Source organism: Microtus pennsylvanicus, chromosome 1, assembly GCF_037038515.1.
Source record: "Microtus pennsylvanicus isolate mMicPen1 chromosome 1, mMicPen1.hap1, whole genome shotgun sequence".
In the NCBI taxonomy this organism is placed as follows: domain Eukaryota; kingdom Metazoa; phylum Chordata; class Mammalia; order Rodentia; family Cricetidae; genus Microtus; species Microtus pennsylvanicus.
Genome location: NC_134579.1, coordinates 188,488,416 through 188,510,559, shown reverse-complemented (window position 1 = coordinate 188,510,559; position 22,144 = coordinate 188,488,416). Strand labels below are relative to the sequence as shown.

At 41.9% G+C, this 22,144-nt stretch overlaps 1 protein-coding gene across 1 annotated transcript in view; it reads right to left on the bottom strand.

Annotated features, from left to right (window-relative positions):
• Enpp1 (ectonucleotide pyrophosphatase/phosphodiesterase 1) overlaps nucleotides 1-20,582 on the bottom strand; it is a 73,033-nt gene extending 52,451 nt beyond the window's left edge. Inside the window, exon 1 of the mRNA XM_075947541.1 lies at nucleotides 20,397-20,582. Coding sequence (XP_075803656.1) covers nucleotides 20,397-20,582 — 186 coding nt within the window. The remainder of the gene's footprint in view (nucleotides 1-20,396) is intronic.
• Nucleotides 20,583-22,144: the final 1,562 nt, after the last annotated feature.

Sequence of the window (22,144 nt, the reverse complement as noted above, 5' to 3'; positions counted from 1 at the left end):
TGTGGGTTTATAATTAGGAAGGGACAACAGTTTTCCAGCCATAACAACGTTTAACGTGTTGATTATGACTTTAGTCAATTTAATTATACACATTCATGTCGGTAAAGGATCTCAAACTTGCATTTATAAGAGCATTTATGCTTAACCCTTTCAATTTGTTTTGTTCCTTTAGTAAATGCTCTTTAACAAGAGCTCTGTGCTTTGATGATGATGATGACTTGAAAAACTATAAAGGGTTTTAAATAAATGAATTTTGGAGCTGTAGCTCAGTGGGCAGGGTGTTTGCTGAATGTGTACAGGCCCTAGGTTTGATCTCCACATTATACAAACAAACAAAATCATTATGACATCACTCATTGTCCAATAGAAAATTTTAAGATGACAGAAATGTCCTATATATCTGTAAGTTTCAAGGCTGCATGAACATGTTAGAGCTGCATGTTGGAACTCTGGCTCGGATAATGATATTCTATTGTATTTAATGTTAATTCATTAGAATGTTAAATAATTGCACATATCCTGTGGGAGAAAAAAAAGTTACACAGTGATCAAAAAATGGAAATAGGACAGTGTGCTCTTCCTGCATCCATTCTTCAATCTGTCTCCACTATTCACACTAAAATGGTCTTTTAAAAATGTAAATTGGACCTTATCTTGTTGCTAAGATCAAAAACAGAAAACAAAACCAAACAACCATCAGAAAAAATACTTCAGTACTTTCCAGTCACTCTGAGAAACCCAAACACACACACACACACACACACACACACACACACACACACACACACACACACACGGGGCAGGGAGCAAACAGGAGTTCTGCACAGCAGGCAGACCAGGGCTGAGCCAGGCACATGCTCCTTACTCTCCCAGGGCCTCTGCCCATGCTACAGCCTCCCTGGGAACCTTTTCTCCAATCTGTTGCTTCCTAAGGGAAGCCTCCTCATAGCAGGACCTCAATTCTCCTACTCTCCACTCTCCACCCTGCGTGCAGCTCCCACCATTTCCCACAGCTGCTGCTTGATCTCCCTTCTGTGATTCTTGGACACCCATCCAGGCCCCTGGGTGTAGACGAAAAGAACAAAGAGAATATCTTTCGGGTGCTTGGGCAGGACGAGAGTTGAGACTGTTGCGCAGTACTGCTTGCCCAAGAAGCTCTAAATTCTCAGTGAATAAATACATGAGCCATCCCACGAACAACAAACACAAACTCAGCATCTGCGGTTTATCAGACATAAAGGTGGCAACGGTTATCCTTCTTTATAGGGGTGAAGAAACAAAGACGCAGGAAAGTTGGGGTCTTGCCCAGAACACACAGCAGTTACTGGAAGAGGTAAGATCAACACCCCCGTCGTCTGGCCCCAAAGTCAGTACTCTAACCGCTAAGTTAGAGGCATCCACATGACTTAGCAGTTAAGGGACATGGAAGATAGGCCAAAGAAGAGCAAAGGGATGTTTCATATGAGAGGTTACACTGAGGTAGATCCCAGGGAGCCTGGGAAGAGCACCCCTGGGAGAGAGAATAGAACCAGCCTGTGGAAAGTGTCATGCCACAGGAGGTGCTGAGCTCAGTCCCCAACAACCGTGTGCTTGTAATACCACCAGGGCTGAGGTGTCTCAAAAAGCAAAACAAAGTGTGAGCCCGAAAGACAGCTCAGCAGAAGAGGTGTCTGCTGCTCAGACTGATGACCTACATTCTGTCCCTGGAACCCACATGGAGGAAGGAGAGAATAGACTCTGGGTAGTTGTCCTCTGACCTCCACATGTGTGCCATGGCACCCACACAGGAATGCAAACACAGAAGGAAAACCAAGTAAAGCAAGCTTACTAAAACCAGTTTTTAAAACGGTGACTGGCTCCTGAAGATTGACATTCACGATTGATCTCTGGGGGCTGGAGAGATGGCTCAGCGGTTAAGAACATTGCCTGCTCTTCCAAAGGTCCCGAGTTCAATTCCCAGCAACCACATGCCTGGTGCCCTCTACTGGCTTGCAGGCATACACAAACAGTACATTGTATACATAATAAATAAATAAATATTTTAAAAAAAGATTGATCACTGACCTCAATGTGTATCTGCACACGCATGTTCACTGCATACATGTATATAGATATAAGATAGATAGATAAATAGATAGATAGATGATAGATAGATAGATAGATAAATAGAAGATGATAGATAGATAGATAGATAGATAGATAGATAGATAGATAGATAGATAGATAGATAGATAGATAGATACACAGACATATAGATAGACACACAGACAGATAAACATATAGATGAGTGTAATGGAAAGTTGTGTGAGCAGAGCTGGAACATTTGGGACCTCCATCTTGGCTTTGACTCTAATTAACAAAGATCCCAAAGAGAAAAGACAAACCAATGGAAGTCAGGATGGGAGGTCAGACTCTGTCAGTCAAGATGTTTGCTGAAGCTTACCTCACAGTGTTGTGCCAACTGAAGAACATGGTTGAGTTGTGACAACTGGTAAAACCAACAAAGATGTATATGCACTTAGTAAACAGCTGGGACTTACTGTGTGTTAGGGTCTTCTGAATGCTTGTCAGATGTTAACTTGTAAACAGCAACACGAGAATGTCCCTGGCTGTTGGTACTGCTGCTACAAATGGATAAAAGTATCCAGCAAAGCCCTTTGCCGATAAAATTTGCTGTACTTGGGTAATAAGAAATAACACTAACAAGGAGGGCTCAGAAGCAGAAAATTTCGAAGCAAAGAAGCCCACTTAATCCATGTTCTTAAAGTGAAAGTCTCCTGGTCAGAGGCCTCACAGGTAACTCTTAGTTTGTACTCTTCATGATAACTATCACTTTTGCTTGAACCATTCCTGAAAAATCAATCGTGATTTTTCTTTCTGTTTCCAAAGGAGACAAATATACACACACTTGTGCCTGGTGGAGTTCTTCCCATCCCCTTCCTTTGAACTAACTGAAGGAGGGGTTTAAAGAAATACTACTCACATGGTTTTGTATTCATTTCCCTGGGTAACCAAAAAGGTGCTGAGATAGAGAGTCTGTCCATAGTGCTCCACACTTGCCTGCCCCAACAGATCTCATTGACATTTCCTAAAATCCCTGAAATCCAAACGTCTATGATGCTGGTGGCACTTTATCAAGAGCCACTGATTTTGGACAATGTGATATCTCGGAATAAACCCTGTACCAAGAACCTTTCATCTAACTGAACATCACCTGAAGAGCACTGGTAAGAGATCCCTCTGCTTGGCTTTGTGTCAAGGTATCTGTCTAGGTAACGCAGCCACGGAAATTTACCTGGAGAGCTCTACAGATGGCCCGCTGTAAGAGCAATAATACAGTATTTGGATAGATAGGGGGTGGACTCAGAAGAACATCTGCTATCTGACTGATGATGGCCATAGCAGAAACTTGGCTGTGCTTGGGGAAATAAACAGCAATTAGGGGACAAGCCAGAGCAGGGTAAGGAAGGCAATTAAAGTAAGAGCACAGGTAGTTAGTTCTCCGTGATGAAAACTGTGCCTCGAAGGGACAAGTCCATTATCACAGTGTTCCACCCATGTCCAGGACAATTGCACTAGAGTAACCACAAGCCACTACTGTCGAGGCCACAGAGGAGCACTTAGTTTTTTATCTCGTTCTGTGTAATTAAATCATGATGTCAACGGCACAGCTGATTAGAATTCCCAGGTATAGAAATCCACGTTGTTGGGCCTTATAGCCCTGTGGTATGCTGGGACCCTCCAAATTTTAACCTGCCCATGACGGCCCAGAAGGTCTGGAGTGGGGCCTGTGACACTTTATTTCTCACAAATTCCAAGGAAGGAGACTGATATGTCACAAGAACACATGATCACACTGCTAACAACAAGAAAAATTGACACTTACCCAGAGAATACAGTGTGCCACCTTGTATATATATTGTCTGGTTGTCTAAACAGCCCTCTGATGTAGTTTTATCTCCATAACTATGGAAGCTGATATTCAGGAAACATACTTTTCTTCCTCAATCAGCTAATAACAATACTAGTTTAAATTTAATTGTCTGACTCTAAAACTGTTCACCAAAACCACAGAGGTGAGATTCACAAAATTATTAGTTTTGTGATCTTAAGTGATTTTTCAACTGCAACCTTTTCCGAGACATGACTTTTCTGTCTCCAACAGGGGGTGAAGGCAGACTGGACCAGATGATGCATCCACTGAGATGCATTTTGAAATCTATAAAGGCTGGAGAGAAAGCTCGGTAAGCAAAGTGCTTGCCATAAAAGACCTGAGTTTGGTATCCAAAATCCACATAAAAAAGCCTAGTGTGGTGGCACATGATTGTAATCACCAAAGAGGAGGAAGCCATTTAGTTCGATTGTAACTGCAGGGTCTCACTTCCTCCAGAAAGATACTGTACTTCCATCTGTGACTGATATGTTAAGTTCACACTTTCAATTCTGTCATTCGGAGAAATTAAAGATGGCAAAGTCTGAGATTTAATAAAATCTGTGTAGCAGGGCATGGTGGTATGTTGTGGGAGGTCCTCCCACTCCTCCAGCCTATCGCCGCTGAGATACCAGCCCCTTGGGGCGTGGTCTCTCTCCCTTTAAAAAAGCGGCCACTTCCCTCTCCTCTCTCTCTTCACTTCCTGCTCCGCCGGTGACTAGACTCCTGGTCGCGTAGAGGGCTGTTGCCTGGGACAGTGATCCGTAAGTTTTTCCCCTTTAAATAAATATCACCCTATTAATCATAATCCCAAATTGGTGTGGCATTGTTTGTGACTTACGCCTTCATTTTGGCGCCCAACGTTTGGTTTTAGAACCTCTCACGGCTCGCAGCCGCGAGTTCGGCTTGGCGGCCGCAAGTTCGGCTTGGCGGCCGCAAGTTCGGCTTGGTGGCCGCAAGTTCGGCTTGGCGGGAGCCCTTGCTTCCTCAGCCGCTGCCTGTGCCTTGCAGCGGCGGCCTTGGCCTCCCGTGGTTTGCTCTTTTCTGAGTTGTTTTTAAATCTCCCTTGCAAGCACAGCTCTTAAAGTGGCGCGAACCAGAGCACGCGGTTGCTGAAAGCTGCAACCCCTCAGGGTGACTCTGTCACGTGGAGGCATAAGCAGCTTCCAGATTGCTCTTCTCTACCCCTGGATTCTGGGTTTCTGGTTCCATCTCTGGAATTGATTTAATTACATTTACTTTGTTGAGAAACTTGCGTTTTCCAGTTTTTAACATCTACTAAGGCACTGAAACAGGACCATGTTTTCATCGCGATTCTGCAACAGCGCCACCTGCTGGACAATAGGTAATATGGCAATTTTCGTTTCTAACGCAAATTTTACTGCTTTGTTTTCACTAATACAATGGATTAGTAATTTTGTATTTACTAATACAATGAATTACATCATTCAAGGTTTATATGATTATGGGAATACCTTAATTTGCTTGTTACTAGGCTTCAGTTTTCTTTTCCATATTCTATCATTAAGGAAGAATATGGCACTCCTAAGAATGATAGAATCTTTACGAACTAATAATGAACAACTAATTGACAGGATTAAAATTATTGAAAATCAGAGGTTATCTGAACAAGTGGATACTATGACAGACAAAATTGATTCCATATCCAAGGGTATTAGAAAGTTACCTGAAAGGGTTCAGGCTATTGAATTTGACCTTCAGAGTTTATCACAAAGTTTTGATAAGGTAACAGACAGAATGTACCTCCAAAATGGGAATCTACATGATATACAAGAAAAGTCTAAGGAGGACATGTTATCTTTGAAGGAAAAAATTAAAGTTTGGAATCACAGGTGCAGAATGGGGACCAAAAAATTGATACCTCAGTGAAATCACTGGAAATATATACAGGTCAAGAGATTCAGGATTTAAGAGAGACAATGATAAAAAGATTTGAAAAGATTGGAGAAATTATTGCAGCTGGTGAACAGAGTAAGGAGGCACAAGGACAGGATACAATGCCTCCACCAGCTATTAGAACTGGCTTACCCAGGGTTCTAGCGACATACCCTATACTTGATTCTGACAAAGCGTCAACTTCTAAAGGCTCAAAGGGAGTCAGAGAAGCTAGATGGACACCAATAGCAATGAATGATCTGAAAGAAATTAAGCAAGCTGTTGTTAATTTTGGCTTGCACAATGCATATGTAAAGGAAATGATGAAGACTTGGGCTTCTAATGCTAGAGCTATCCCCCATGATTTCCATCAGTTAGTGTCTGCAGTTTTAGATAAGGGACCTTCCTTGATGTTTGGAATTTATTTCAGAGAAGAATCCAAACATATGGAACAGCAAGGAAGAGCAAAAGGTATTGAGGTTTCCCAAGATCAAATTCTTGGTGCAGGAGAATATGCTGATCCACAGGTCCAAGCTCTTTATGATGATGAAGTACTGTGTCTATGTCACCAAGCAGCTTTAAATGCTTTGAATAGGATACAAGATCCAGCAAAAAGGGTTGAATCATATACCAGAATTAGGCAGGGACAGAGAGAACCCTTTATTGACTTTTTGCAAAGATTGATTAAGGCTCTGGACATAGGGGTAACAGACCCAGAATCTAGACGAATACTTCTTGAATCTCTAGCTTTTGAGAATGCAAACATAGAATGCAAAAAGATAATTGGGCCTTTAAAGTCTAGATCAGCACCTATGGATGAATGGATTCAGCATACGATGAATGTTGAGACGTTTAGCTATAATGATGAATCTTGGGTAGGAGAAGTGATTTCCAAAGCAATGAGGAGACATCAAACTGCCAGGTGTTTTAATTGTGGTAAATTAGGACATTTACAAAGGGATTGCAGGCAAAGAATTTCTAGGAATAATATCTCTTCTGGGAATGACAAAAATAGGAGACCTCGGCCTTCAGGTATATGTAGGAGATGTGGTAAAGGCAGGCATTGGTCCAACGAATGTAGGTCAACAACAGATAGACGGGGCAATCCGATATCATCGGGAAACTCCATGGGGGGCCTCTCGCAGGCCCCCAAGCCAACAGTGGCCCAGTCATTCCCAGTCACAGTGGAGAACGTGCCTCACCAAGAAAATTAAAAGCTCCAATTTCTGCTGTAAAAAGTAATACTAATCTAAATGATGAATTACGTGTGGAGGATGAGTCAAAAAACCCAGTAGGACAGAGTAAACGTATATTTTGGCAGACTTCTATTAATGATCAAAGACCAAAGCTAAGAGTCTGTATAAATGGCACTTTTATTGAAGGCTTATTAGACACAGGTGCGGATGTAAGTATCATTACCCCAGAATCTTGGCATCCGAATTGGCCTCTTCAAGAGGTAGATGTTCAGTTCCTAGGAATTGGAACCCTATCTCGTGTAAAACAAAGCACAAGATGGGTTGAATGCATAGGGCCCGAAGGGCAAATAGGAAGACTAAGGCCATATATAGCCAATATTGCCATAAATTTATGGGGCCGTGACCTGCTACAGCAATGGAATACCCAGATTAACATTCCTGTATTTCCAGGAATTCATAATTCTGGGAAGGATATGATGAGGTATTATGGAAAACGGTCACCAGCCATTCAGGCTGTACAAGAACATACAGCAAATACCAAACCTTTAGAGGTACCAACAGCCCTACCTTTAAAATGGCTAACTGAGAAGCCAATATGGATCAAACAGTGGCCTCTAGCTGAAGATAAACTACAGGCATTGGAACAGCTGGTGCAAGAGCAACTAGATGCTCACCATATTGAAGAATCAACCAGCCCTTGGAATTCTCCTGTGTTTGTTGTAAAAAAGAAATCTGGTAAATGGAGAATGGTGACAGATCTAAGAGCTGTCAACAAAGTAATTCAACCTATGGGCCCACTACAATCTGGAATTCCTTTGCCTTCTCTGTTACCAAAAGGATGGCCTCTTATAGTTATTGATTTGAAAGATTGTTTTTTCACTATACCATTACAAGAAAAGGATAGAGAAAAATTTGCCTTCACAGTGCCTACTTATAATAATTCTCAGCCTAATAAGAGATATCAATGGACTGTCCTCCCACAGGGTATGCTCAATAGTCCTACACTGTGCCAATATTTTGTAAGTAAGCCATTGGAAATAATTCGTAAACAATTCCCCAAGTCCATCATTTATCATTACATGGATGACATCTTGTTATCTGATTCAAATAAAGATACTTTAGAAAGGATGTTTGAAGAAGTAAAGAAAGTCTTGCCTAGGTGGGGATTACAAATTGCCCCTGAAAAGATTCAAAGAGGAAATTCTATTAATTACCTAGGTTACAGAATAGGGTTAGAGAAAATTAAAACGCAAAAGGCACAAATTAGGAGAGACCGCTTAAAGACTCTTAATGACTTCCAAAGATTGTTAGGAGACATTTCCAGTCTACGACCAGCTGTTGGGATAACACCTGATCTAATAGTTCATTTAAACAAAACCTTAGATGGTGATAAAGATTTGAATAGTCCAAGAGAACTGACAGCTGAAGCAGAAAAGGAACTGACAATGATTGAGGAAAAATTACAGGAGGCACATGTGGATAGGGTGAACCCAAATCTTAGCTGCATCCTAGTCATATTGCCTTCCAGAATTTCTCCTACAGGGATTCTAATGCAGAGGGAAGATATTATTTTAGAGTGGATATTTATACCTAATAAACCAAGTAAAAAATTAAAAACTTATGTGGAAAAAGTCTCTGAATTAATTATAAAAGGTAAGCTGAGACTTCGTCAACTAGCAGGTATAGACCCAGCAGAAATTATAGTGCCTTTTACTACAGAAGAAATAAAAAAGTTATGGGAAGACAATGAACCGTGGCAAAGAGCTTGTGCTAATTTTTTGGGAGAAATTAATAGCAACTATCCCAAAAGTGGTAGACTTAACCTCATAAAAAGAACTTCTTGGATTCTTCCTAGAATTGTACGTGATGCTCCAATAACTGGAGCCCGTACTTTCTATACTGATGCAAATAAATCAGGGAAAGCAGGTTACAAGTTAGATGAATTGAGTAAGGTGGAACAAAGCCCTTATAATTCTGTCCAGAAGGCAGAATTATATGCCATTCTTATGGTGCTAAGGGATTTTAAAGAACCTCTTAATATAGTTACAGATTCACAATATGCAGAAAGAGTTATCTTGCATATTGAGACAGCTGAATTTATACCAGATGACACAGAGTTGACTTCATTGTTTATCCAGGTACAAGACATAATCAGGAACAGTCTTTGTCCGATGTACATAACACACATCCGGTCCCATACAGGTCTGCCTGGTCCTCTAGCCCAAGGCAATGCTGAGATTGATCAATTATTGATTGGAAGTGTGTTGCAGGCCTCAGAATTTCATAAGAAGCATCATGTCAATAGTAAAGGCCTAAAGAAAGAATTTTCCATTACTTGGCAACAAGCTAAGGACATTATAAAGAGATGTCCTACTTGTTCTTTCTATAATCAAACACCGTTGCCTGCAGGGAGTAACCCAAAGGGCACTAAGAGAAATGAAATCTGGCAGATGGATGTGTTCCACTTTATGGAATTTGGTAAATTAAAATATGTACACCACACCATAGACACGTATTCAGGTTTTCAATGGGCTACTGCCCTGAGCTCAGAAAAGGCTGATTCAGTAATCACACATTTATTGGAAGTTATGGCCATCATGGGTATACCTGCGCAAATAAAGACAGATAATGGTCCAGCATATGTATCTAAGAAAATGAAATGCTTTTTTGATTATTATAATATAAAACACATTACAGGTATACCAAACAATCCTACAGGTCAGGCAGTTATAGAAAGATCAAATCGTACTATAAAGGATATGCTGAACAAACAGAAAGGGACTGAAAATACCCCCCGAAATAGATTACATAATGCTTTATTAACCTTGAATTTTCTCAACGCTAATGAGAAAGAAACGACAGCAGCAGAAAGACATTGGATAATGGAAAAGTCTGCTGAACTAAATCAACCAATTTATTTCAAAGATGTGCTGACCTCTCAGTGGAAGCCAGGAGATGTGCTACGTTGGGGAAGGGGTTTTGCTCTTGTTTCCACAGGAGAAGAAAAATTGTGGATACCATCAAAATTAATAAAGTTTCGATTTGAAGAGGAGAAACCTCTTGGAAAGGAGAAATGACAACTCATCCACAATGATGATATTCATACAGGTGGTAAGAAAAACATATAGAATGGGGGCAGGGTTCTGTTCTTATCTCCACAGGAAAACACTCATCTTTGAAAAATTCATTTGGATACTGACAGATGGAAAAATACCTGCCCAATAGGAAATATCAAGAAAACTGAAAGGGTTGTGTAAGTAATATTAAACCATATTTCTAAATTTATAAAGCTGGTTTTGAAGTTGGACTCTGGCTCAGTCCTTCTCCAATTCCAAGCCTGTTAGTAAGAGAAAAACCCAGAGTTTCTGGAGTTTCTGTCTCATGTCAAGAGCCATGATATGGGACAGAAAGAAATATGAGTTTAGAAAACATCTTTGCTTTTCTTCATATCTATCATACTTTTCATTGAATATATCTATCATGTCTTTCATTGAATATATATATATATACATATATATATGTGTGTCTATATGATTAATGCTTAAGTTTTTCATAATGAACAATGAGTTTTTCCTGAAGTGACATTTGAAGTTTCCAGGAAGAAGATGGAGCCCCATAACAACAACTCCACCTGGTTGATATGACGTCATGATACTGATAGCGCTACAACAAGACCTGCTTTGGATACCAGCTGCACAAGACAGTTCCAACTTGGTTAGCTGAAATGGTGCACATCTTATACAACATTTTGGCCAGACCTGCACAAAATACTCAGAGACTATTGGCAATTTTAAAAGACATTGATCTTGAAATTTAACCATCATTTTACTTTCACAGGATCCCCCAGAAAGAACGTCGCCCCTATGACAGCTGGAAGTAATTTTAGAGGACGACGTCCCCTCTCCCAGTAAAGTTTGCCCTTGGGTTTAGAGACATCATTTAGGGGTTGGTTATAATTAGTATACGATTGAGGGTTGGGGGAGGAATTTTATAAGCTCAGGGATCATTTTGAAAAAAAAAAGAGGGATGATGGGATAATAGATTTGTAATTGTGAGTTACTGTTTTTAGACAAATATATTGGTATAGATTCTTGTATATTGATACAAAGTTAAATTATATTGACTATTGTATGCATGCATGTTTCTACCTCTGTTTAAAACATTCTTATGTATTGACATATATTGTATTGATATATATATTGTATATATTTACCATATTGCAGTGTACATTTCTACCTCTGATTAAGATACTTATATAATGTTTATATTGATATATATTTACCTACTGCAATGCATATTTGTACATTGTTTATATTTGGAGGTCATTGTCCTCATTTGTTTCACAGTCGTTTATTGTCTTAGTCTTTAAGTTAGATAGATATTGAGAATTATATAGACTAATAGTCATCATCTAAGTTTGTCATTTATAATTAGACTAATCAGGTTCTTTAGATATATAAAGATTATACTCAGTATAGATAGATAATCTTCAACTTCTTCAAAGAGCTGTAGAAAATGGCCTTTAATCTAACTCAGAGTTTTGTGGTAGTGAGACACAATTGCTCCTGGCAACACCACTCTATTCCCAAGAGAATGTTGAGCACCAAAGACACTCCACCTGGAGCATTTCTTTTTGGCAGAACTGGCCTTGGGGCAAAGAAATGCCCATACCTCAACCACTGACAAAGATACAGAGCGTGCATCAATGGATAAAACAGGGCTGTCTTATCCTGCCAAGACAGGGTAAGATAGTTTTGAAAAGTTGCTTGCCTTTGAAAATGGTGTGTCAGTTATGTTAGGCCTTAGCCAAAGTTGGTTGCTTCAACGCTGCTAATGTGACTTTGGGTGATTGCCTAGGTAGCTAGTTGTCTCTGTGATTTGTTGCATGTTTTGGAAGTTGTTTTACTGAACTTCCTAATTACCCAGGTAACATTATTTCCCTTCTCAGATCTTTGATGGGGTTGAAGACTATATAAATGTAGTTACTTTCTCTCATGACTTGGCCAAGTTATTTATTATACAAGACCTAAGCTAGTTAGAATAGGATATTTGTACTTATTGTATATAATTTCATAGTAGGTTTAGAACTCTCTTATTTAAACAGAAGGGGGAGGTGTTGTGGGAGGTCCTCCCACTCCTCCAGCCTATCGCCGCTGAGATACCAGCCCCTTGGGGCGTGGTCTCTCTCCCTTTAAAAAAGCGGCCACTTCCCTCTCCTCTCTCTCTTCACTTCCTGCTCCGCCGGTGACTAGACTCCTGGTCGCGTAGAGGGCTGTTGCCTGGGACAGTGATCCGTAAGTTTTTCCCCTTTAAATAAATATCACCCTATTAATCATAATCCCAAATTGGTGTGGCATTGTTTGTGACTTACGCCTTCAGTGGTACATGCCTTTAATCCCTGCACTTCAGAGCCAGAGGCAGGAGGATCTCCGTGAGTTTGAGGCCAGCCTGGGCTACAAAGAGAGTTCTAGGACAGCTGTTAAACAGAGAATTCTGTCTTGAAGAAACAAACAAAGTAAATAAAAATACAATCTGTGTAATAAAAACCTTTATTGCTTCATCTAGGACATTCTTGTTAAATTGAGCTGTTTGGGATGGGAGGAGGTTGGTTTTGCTGCTGCTGCTGCTACTGCTGCTGATCTTGTTTAAATGAGGGGTCCAAGACCGCTTGTCTAAATGGTCCCATTGCCTTGACTTCCACCATGGCATCAATGGGTTTTCCACTCCATAGCACTAAGACGCTGTCACTCAGAACCAACTTGGCAAAAGGACAATGAATATCTTTCTGATATACTAAGATAATATTGAATTGAGCTGACACACCTTTAATCCCAGTATTTAGGAGGCAGAGGCAAGAGTATTTCTATGAGTTTAAGGACAGCCTGATCCACTTAAAGAAATCCAAACCAATCAGGGGTACATAGTGAAACCCAGAAGAAGAAGAAGAAGAAGAAGAAGAAGAAGAAGAAGAAGAAGAAGAAGAAGGAGAAGGAGAAGGAGAAGGAGAAGGAGAAGGAGAAGGAGAAGGAGAAGGAGAAGGAGAAGGAGAAGGAGAAGGAGGAGAAGGAGAAGGAGAAGGAGAGGGGGAGGGGGAGGGGGAGAGGGAGGGGGAGGAAAAGGAATAGGAAGGGGGTAGGAGGAGGAGGAAGAGATTCTGACTTAGAGTCCTTCTACAAGGCCCTTAGGAAACCCCCTAAGGGTCTGTTTTGAGAACTGCTGCCTAAATATTCTGGCTGGAAATTTGTTCCAGCTATGTTGTCTTTGAACTATAAACATACTTATCCAAAATCACATGAAGATGGTTTATATTAATATGAGTTTCTACTTGGGAAAAGTCTGGTAACGCATGTAATGTTACCATTAAAACTATTGAGTCTCTTTTTTGTTCTCTCCATAAGAGACCACAGGCCTCAGATGTCCATTATGACTCTACAAATGTGTGCCAACAAATTTTCCAATTACGGTAAGAAAACAGCCTGAGAAACAAAGAAAGTTTTCTCAAGAATGCTTTGCTGAAGAACAAGCTAGAATGCTCTTTAAGGTTCCCAAATCACATCTGGAGAGGATGCTTGCCAGCTAAATTATTGCAAAGTTCTACAGTACAGTGAGACTATTAAGCAGTGTCATGTTTATAAAAAGCCAACTCTCGCCGGGTGCTGGCGGGCGCACACCTTTAATCCCAGCACTTGGGAGGCAGAGGCAGACAGACCTCTGTGAGTTCGAGGCGAACCTGGCCCACAAGAGCTAGTTCCAGGACAGGCTCCAAAGTTACAGAGAAATCCTGTTCAGAAAGTCAAACAAACAAACAAAAACCCAACTCTCTCAGTTGTTTGTTTTAGAAACTTGGGGCCCAACAGAACTGGTTCTGCCTCTTGTCTGAGGGGGCAGTTCCAGTGGTCAGAACAACCAAATCAGCTACCACCCCGACCTATATCCTCGGCCTTGGATTGGCCCACTCTAACAGCTGTTCCATCTATGAACATATGAGCATCCTAACATCATATATACTTCAACATCCTGGAGCTCATAAAGGGAATGGCCCTGTGGAACAATAATCACAGGATCTCCATGACTCGGGCAACAACAGGATATCCAAGAAGGATTTCAAGGATGACCCAGTGGTGGTGGTGTACCAGAAACCAGAGGCCAGCCTTGAACCAGACCAATGTCTCATTGCAATGAACACTTTGCCAGTGGGGCTGTTTGGACAAAAGGGGTATACTGCATGACACACTGTACCTCCCGAGGCCACTAGGATGAATGAAGAGGTAGGGGATGGAAAGATGGGGGAACAAGGTGGATTTATTTGTTTTCTTTTGTTTTTAATTAATTTGGCAGGAGGCATTTTACAGGAATGAGGAGTGGATATGGAAGGACTGGGAGGTGAGAGTGGTTGGGGTGTATGATGTGAAATTTCCAAAGAATCAATAAAGAATTGTGTTTAAAAAAAAAAAAGAAAGAAACTCACAAGACAATTTACTCACATAGATGGTAACTAAAAGTATATTGATTTGGGGTTCCCTCAGGAAAACGCAGTCAGTAATTATCCAAAGAAAGCTATCTCACTGTATAAGCAATCTGTCCATCACCACACCATTGATCTCCTACTTTTCCATCATCCATTATGAAGAACACAAAGAGGAAAAGGGAAAAGACCGTGGCATTGCAGTCGTGACAAATCTAAATGTAACATTTGGTCTTTATGGGGATGGCACACAGATGAGAGAGGATTAGGGCTAAGGACTTCCTAGAACTATTGCTGGGACTTTTGCCCATGAGTGTGTATTTTTAGAAGTGGAGCAAATGAACAACCTGAATACCATTAGGCATTTATCAATGACACACTTCGGATAGGGAGGCTAGTTCAGGCACTGCTTGCAATGTCAGCACAAGGGCCTGAGTTCGGCCCCAGAATCCACATTTTTAAAAATCATTAAGTTTAAAAAAAGAAGGAAAAGAAAAGAAAAATAAAGTCAGGCCTGGTGGCTTATGTTTGTAATCCCCATGGTGAGAAGGTGAGCACAGGCTGATCCCGGGGGCTGCTGGGTAATCAATCAGTCTACCCTACCTGTCAAGGCCCAGGCTAGTGAAGGACTATGTCTTAAACCACAAGGGAAGGGTGCCTAAGGAACAGAAGAAGTTGACCTCTGTCTCTCTCTCTCTCTCTCTCTCTCACACACACACACACACACACACACAAATGCAGTCTCCTTGATTGCATTCCACAACTTCCAGATCTTCCAAAACAGACCCCCCTGAGACCAGACCTCAGCATTCTCTATACCTCAAAGGCAAGCCCCAGGTGGTCTCTAGGCACACAAACATTCTAGAATCCTGAATGACTCCCTCCCTAGGTACTTGTTTCCTTGAATGCAAGATAGAACTGGCTATTGCTATATTTTCCTAATACAGTATTGATCCATCAAGGGTCAGTAAAAACATATATGAAAAATGGTTTTGAAAACTACAGACACTATATGAGCTTTTATAACCATCAGGCCTCTGCCACCCACGTTTCCACCAATTCTTCTAAAAACTAGAAGAGAAAACTAGCCATTACAGATGTTACACAGCTGTTGTACTGAAGCCTTGGCTAACTGAAATACTGAGGTCAAGTGTTCCAGTTAATATTTAACACAACATTCCTGCCACTGTTTCAAAAAACCTCCTTTGATTCTTTCTTGCCTTAGTAAATGTGTAACATGTATTTAGACACCAAGGGATTTTTCATATTGAATGAACATTTTGATTATCTATCCATCCAGGGCAGACCTATGCTTACAAAATAACCTATGTTCTATCTTGATCTCCAAAGCCCAAAGTTTCTTGTTTACATTTGGGGATGTGTAGGGAAAAATATTTCATGGTTGCTGGAAGCAAGTTTAGTTTATCCAAATACAGATCTTTAGTTATAGTTATCCTTCAAAAGCTTCTTCATTTATAAATTGTTTGGAACTTGAAACATAACTCTCTCTAGCAAAAATAATGTTATGAATCATAACTAAGTTCTTTTGCTTGTCCCCAAAGCCTATAATAAAGATGAAATATATCTGCTAATCTTCAAACACACACAGACACCCTCTCTCACACACACACGCACACACCACACACACACACACACACACACATTTTTCAATGGTATTTATCATGCTAGAAAACAATACTGTCTATAAAACCATTTTAATATTAAATATTGATATCTGGAAAAGAAAAAGTAGCCGGAAGAAAATAAGGAGTCGGCAAACCAAAAATTCTGTACTTAGTCTAGAATGGTCAGTGGCCTCCAGCTCTCAATTATCGAAGTGGGTGTTTTCCCACCCAGCATGGCCACTGTTCAGAGTCATGATTAAGATGCTGTGGAGACAGGAGATGGCAAAAGGGAAGAAGAAGAGAAGTAAGAGGGATGTTGAGAAGGTGCCTGTGTTCCCGAGAAAGGGACCACATGGAGGACAAATGGCTGGCTCACAAAATGTACAATGGGAGTAACAGAGGACACCTCAAGGCAGAAGAGAAGGAACAACAGCAAACAGGACTGAGAAAACGTCTCTAAGAGCCCCACGGCCGAATCCAGGGGGAGGGGGCAGAGTCAACACAGCAAAAGAAGCCTTGGCATCAAGGGGGAAGGTTTATTTTGGCTTTTGTAGATGTACTGGCCTGGCCACACCTGAGTTGTGTGTGCCAAAGGGAAAGCTCAGGGTTACAGTTCTGATTCTGCTCCCAAGTGAAGACAGGCTGTGCATGGGCTCTGCTTGGGCACGCAGGCTTTCATTCATCCTGTTCATTCATGACCGCTGCTATCACGGCCATCCAAATAAAATACGATCCCAGTTTTTACCTCACCCCTGCAATTAGAGGCAAGTGCCAAGCTTATTTGGATTCCTCGCATTCTGGGTTTATAACTCAGGGTTCTGTCTTCCCATCATGCCCTTTCTCAACTCAAAGTACGATTCTAACTAGAAATATAGTATGTTCATTCAACCAACAAAATGCTGATGAATGTGAGACCCACCCAAAACCACAACAGTCTACCAGGACTCCTCCATTCTCCCTGCATATCAGAGCAGACGAAACAAATAGCTTTGGAGGAATATTTTAGACTCTTCTAGCTTTGAAGGTAGCCTGGTCATTTTGAAATAAAATGCTAAAACTTTGGCTCGGTAGATATTAAATCTGCAAATCAATGAGCAAGGTCAATTCAAAGGCTATTAAGGGAGTTATTCTGAATACCCTTCAAGCTGTAGTCTAATGGGAAAGGGGAGGAAGCTAAGAGAATGAACCTTTACACCCAAGCCTCAGTAGATCGAGGTCTCAACTTCAGCTTCTTAGAAAGAACTCTTTGACGGAAAGGTCGAAGCAGTCTTCAGTCGCCACTATGGACAGCAAATCCTGCATCATATAGCACACTCTAGCTCCACAATTGTAGGAGAAGGTTACAAACTCACAAAAGTAGTGTTTCAGCAGGCCAAAGAGGAACATGTGCTGCTATAGACTTGGAAGCTACTAGTCCATTTAAAACTATAATACGGAACTTGAATATTTCAGATAAATACCTGTGCCCAGCTTTAGAAGTTTTATTTCAGTTCAAATTTGATCTGGAATCAAGGAGGGAGAAAAGGCATTCCATGCCAAACACTACTATACTTTGGATTATAAATATATAGTCAAAGCTTTATGAGCTAAAAGTCTTGGTCCTCAGGATAGTACTTTTGGGGGGTGGTGAATTTGGAAAACTATCTCGTGGGAGATTCTTGGGTCATGGATGGCATGACTCGAAGAGGACTCTGGGATCCTGGGCTCCATCTATGCTTCCTTTATCCATTCCTGTGCCCCTCTACAGCCACCACTGTTCTCAACAGACGCCCAAAGCAGTGGACTCTCCAGCAACATGATCTGATTCAACCTTTTTTCTTTGCAGCTTAACTGCCCTGCTGACATAGTTCCCCACAGTCAGTGAAGGCGAACACAGAGATCACAAAGGACGAGAGTGGCGCTTGTTTTTCTCTCTTGCTCTTAGGTCTGACCCAGCATCACCAGGGCAGTCACGGCTAGAGTACAATACCCCTTTGTCATTCCCTCCTATACAGCTAGACCCTTTTCGTTAATGCGAGAGAATCAGAGAAAAGTGTGAAATGGCAACTCCACTGATTCTTCCCTGTGCAAGGTAACCCTATGATTATCCCTTGGATTAGAAGCCTGTGGCTTGGGAGTGAGGACCTCTCCTGATCCTAACCGCAGGATGCAATTAGTCCAACCTGATTCTTCAGCTTTGTACAAACTGTGCTGATGCTTAATCTGAAAACAAAAGCGAGATAAATCCAATGATTATAGTTTTCTCTAGAAAACGCATCCTTCGATAACAGTTGTCAAATTCCTTTGAGGGCCTTGGCTAGACGGCTATTGAAGTAGAGGAGGAAAAGAGACAAAACAGGTTTCACTTCCAGTTCAGCACTGAACTAAGAGCTTCGGTGATAAACCAAAAACCTTGGTGTCTGTTTCTATTTTCTGGCTCACAGTAGCCCACCAAGAGATCTAAGAGGGGCTAGAAGGGTGGGATAGCAGATAAGCACACTAGCTGTTCTTGCAAAGGACCCAGGTTCCGTTCCCAGCACCCACGTGGTGGCTCACAACCATCTGCAAACCACGGTTCCGAGGGATCTAACACTCTTTTCTGGTCTCTGTGGGTACAAGGCACACACAAGATAAACAAACACATAACAAGATAAACAAGCATATATATATATATATTAGACTAGCCTATACATATATAAGCTAAATACTCATACACATAAATTAAAAATATATAAATCTTTAAAAATGATCTGAGTCAAGGATTCTTTCTAATAAGTTACATACAAATACCATATATTCAAATATACCAAATATTCATAGTTGATCTGCTTGAGGAAATCCTACTGTATATCCACGACAGTTTCTCAGAGGTATATCATCGGAGCCATTTGTAATGATGGAATACCATCCAACCACCTTACTGCAAGTGTCAAAGACTGAAAACTGTGTTCTAAAGATAAAGCTTTGCTGAGGGCCTATAAGCAAGCTAGTCAAACCTAATTCAACAACCAGAAACCCTTTAAAGACTTATAGTAAGTTTTGTATTAAAATTTCATAAACATTCAGTGTGTCTTTATTGAGACACACTGCTAAGTACCTAAGTATGCTAAGTACCTAAGGGCACTGATACTCAGTTATTTAAGTAGTCATGTAACACCTAAGGTCTTCCATTTAAAAAAAAAAGAAGAACTCACTAGACTCAAACTAAATAAATGCCCATCAATATTGTATGAGTGACATATGATACAAAATTATACCCTAAGGTGCAGCAGCCTGTGGTTTGGGTCACTTCTCGGACTTATTTTTAAGAACTAAGGATATGACACCATCTCTTAAGTCTAGAAATTTTGGTCCTGAAAGTCCTATGGTGTCTGCATAGAACCTTAAATATAGTGCAAATGGAAACGACTACAAAAAGTCGAACACCAGAAAGGAGGTTTTTCTACCAAACACAGCTCAAGTCATAATGTGAGACCGTGTCTTAGGATGCACTGTCCACAAAAAGCTGTGGCTTGCATATACTATAAAATAACTACATCTTCCTTTGGTTCTGAATTTAATTCCCCATGTCCACTGCTCCATTTGAGTGTGCAAGACGAGTTGATGCTCTCAATTGATCACAACAGCCCTAATCCTGGTTAGAATAATGCAAGCCCCCCAAGAACATAGACCGACCATGAGACTTAGCCTCTCTGATGCAAGGATGATTCAGAGTGAACACCAGCGTCCTGCTTCCAAAAGTTGGCTGTCGATCCTGCAACTGTCCTAACAAAATAGCAGTGAAATACAGCAGGCGGCTGTGCCAGCAACACAAACAGTGCAGCCTGTGGTTAAAAGAGCGGGCAATGAATCCCTGGCCGCTTCCGAGTCACATACAGGTTTCTAAGCAGCTGCAAGAAGATACCACGGCAAAGCCAAACCAAGGTGTTTTCTAAAGTTCCCGATACTTTGAAAAGCTATGATAAATCTTTTCAACTGGAATGAATTCATCTAAAGCCGTGAACACCTGCACCCAGAACAAGGCCACCCAAAACGGTTACAAACATCGCGGCACTTTATGCTGTCTTTTTTCCCCTTTAGATATCCCTGTACTGTCTGCAGAGAGGGGGAGAGTATTTCAAGGTGACTATTTTATTAGCCTGCTCCCGCAGGGCAAGAGGCAGAGACCCTGCAGGTCACCGCGTGCTAGCGCAGGAGGCGCCCTGGATGGCTCTCTCTGGCAACCCAGTGCTGACCGTGCTCTCTGCTCTCCTTCGAGCGCTCCCTAGGTGTCCGGTCGCGGCGAACGCCCAGCGCCCACTTACCAGCGACAGCACTTTGTAGGTGTTGGGGTCCTTGGCTGTGCGGACGCGCTCCGCCTTCTCCAGCGGCTCCTCCCCTAGGTCCATGGGTGCCAGCAGCGTGGCTGCGGCTGGCGATTCCGGCTCACGGCCGTTCCCCGCCGGGCCATGCCGGGGCCCGCGTCCTGCCTGGTCGCCTTCGCGCTCCATCGCTCCGCTCTGCCCCTCTGGGACGAGCTTTAATAGGCTCGCCGCCCCGCCCCGCCCCGCCCCCGCCCCCGCCGGACCCTTGGCTCCCTGCCCTCGGCCAGTTCTCCGGCCCGAGCCGCTCAACGCCCCGGATTATTTGGCTTCCTGTCTGATTTCGGTCCCTGGGCGCGTGGGCTATTTTGGGTCCCTGACGTGGGCGTGTCTTTAACTTCCACCCCAAGCCCTCTGCCCGCCCGCGATCGTGGCACCTGAATCCTTGCAAGGAATCGCCCCGCGTGGCCTCGCCACGAGGTCTGGACTGGAATGACTGTGTGGTCTGTAGAGGGCATGAGATCATGAAACCCCAAAATAGAGCCGTGAGAGGATGAGGCGGCCCCGAGGTCTCAAAGGTGGGAGACAGTAGGCTTTTACCTGACCTGCGCTTTTCTCCGGAGAAAATGCAAATGAGCACGTGGAGAAGCAACTTTCTTTTTCTCCCAGGAGCGCAAACAAGAATTCCCTGCCTCGAGCTACTAAACATAGGACAGAGGTTTCCCACACCACTCACTGATGGATTTTCACAAACACCCCATATGTGGGACATGTGGCTTCTGGGGTTGCCTTCTTAATATTTTTATTTATTAGTTATCTTAGACTTCCGGAGGTTTCCAGGTGTCTGTGTCATGTCCTCTGGAGGTCAGCACTTTAGTTGGTGAGCAATATCAAGAATTATCAATATCTAACTCAGTCTGACACGCTTTAGTTTTGAAGCAGAACATGAGCAGAAGACTATAATTCTTGATGGATTTTTGTCCCTCTTTGATTCCTCAGCTTTTATAAGTCTCCGCCCATCAGCAAAACCACACCTGGCAGTACCCCAAGGCAGAAGCAATGTGACCAATCACAGTTACTAAGGAAAATCATGCGTTCACAAACCATATTTTATTTGCTTTGCTTACATGCATATATACACTTACATATGAAAATAGATGTTTAGCTGGTGTAAATTGGATTTGTCCTCTTTAAAACTGTCAACACTGGTAACAACAATAGGTAAAGTGTTTGGTAAGCAAGCTTCGGGATCTGAGTTAAAAACCCCCGTAGCTTGAGTTTGTAAGCCCAAAGCTGGGGACACCGACATGGATGGATCCCGAGAGATGTGAGTGGCCAGCCACCCTACTTGCTAAGTTCCAGGCTAGTGAGTAGTTGTCTCCAAAAAGGTGAGCGTCCCTCCAGAAGAATGACAGCCAAGGCAGCGTTGACTTCCACTTTCATATATGGATGTGGGTGCAAATGCGAACACACACACACACACACACACACACACACACACACACACACGATAAATAAAACAATGTGGAGACTTTCAATTTATACTGACTTCATTCAGACATTAAATAATGAGTCTTTCAATATACTGAATGCCATATATATCAAAAGATAGTAAAATATATATCTCAAAAGGAGTCAGTCAAGCAAAGGGATAGAACAGGATCAGCACATAGAGAGAAGGATCAAAATATAGGTACTCAAGTCACCCATATGCGTACTAAAGCCACACATAGAATACACTGAGAGATGAG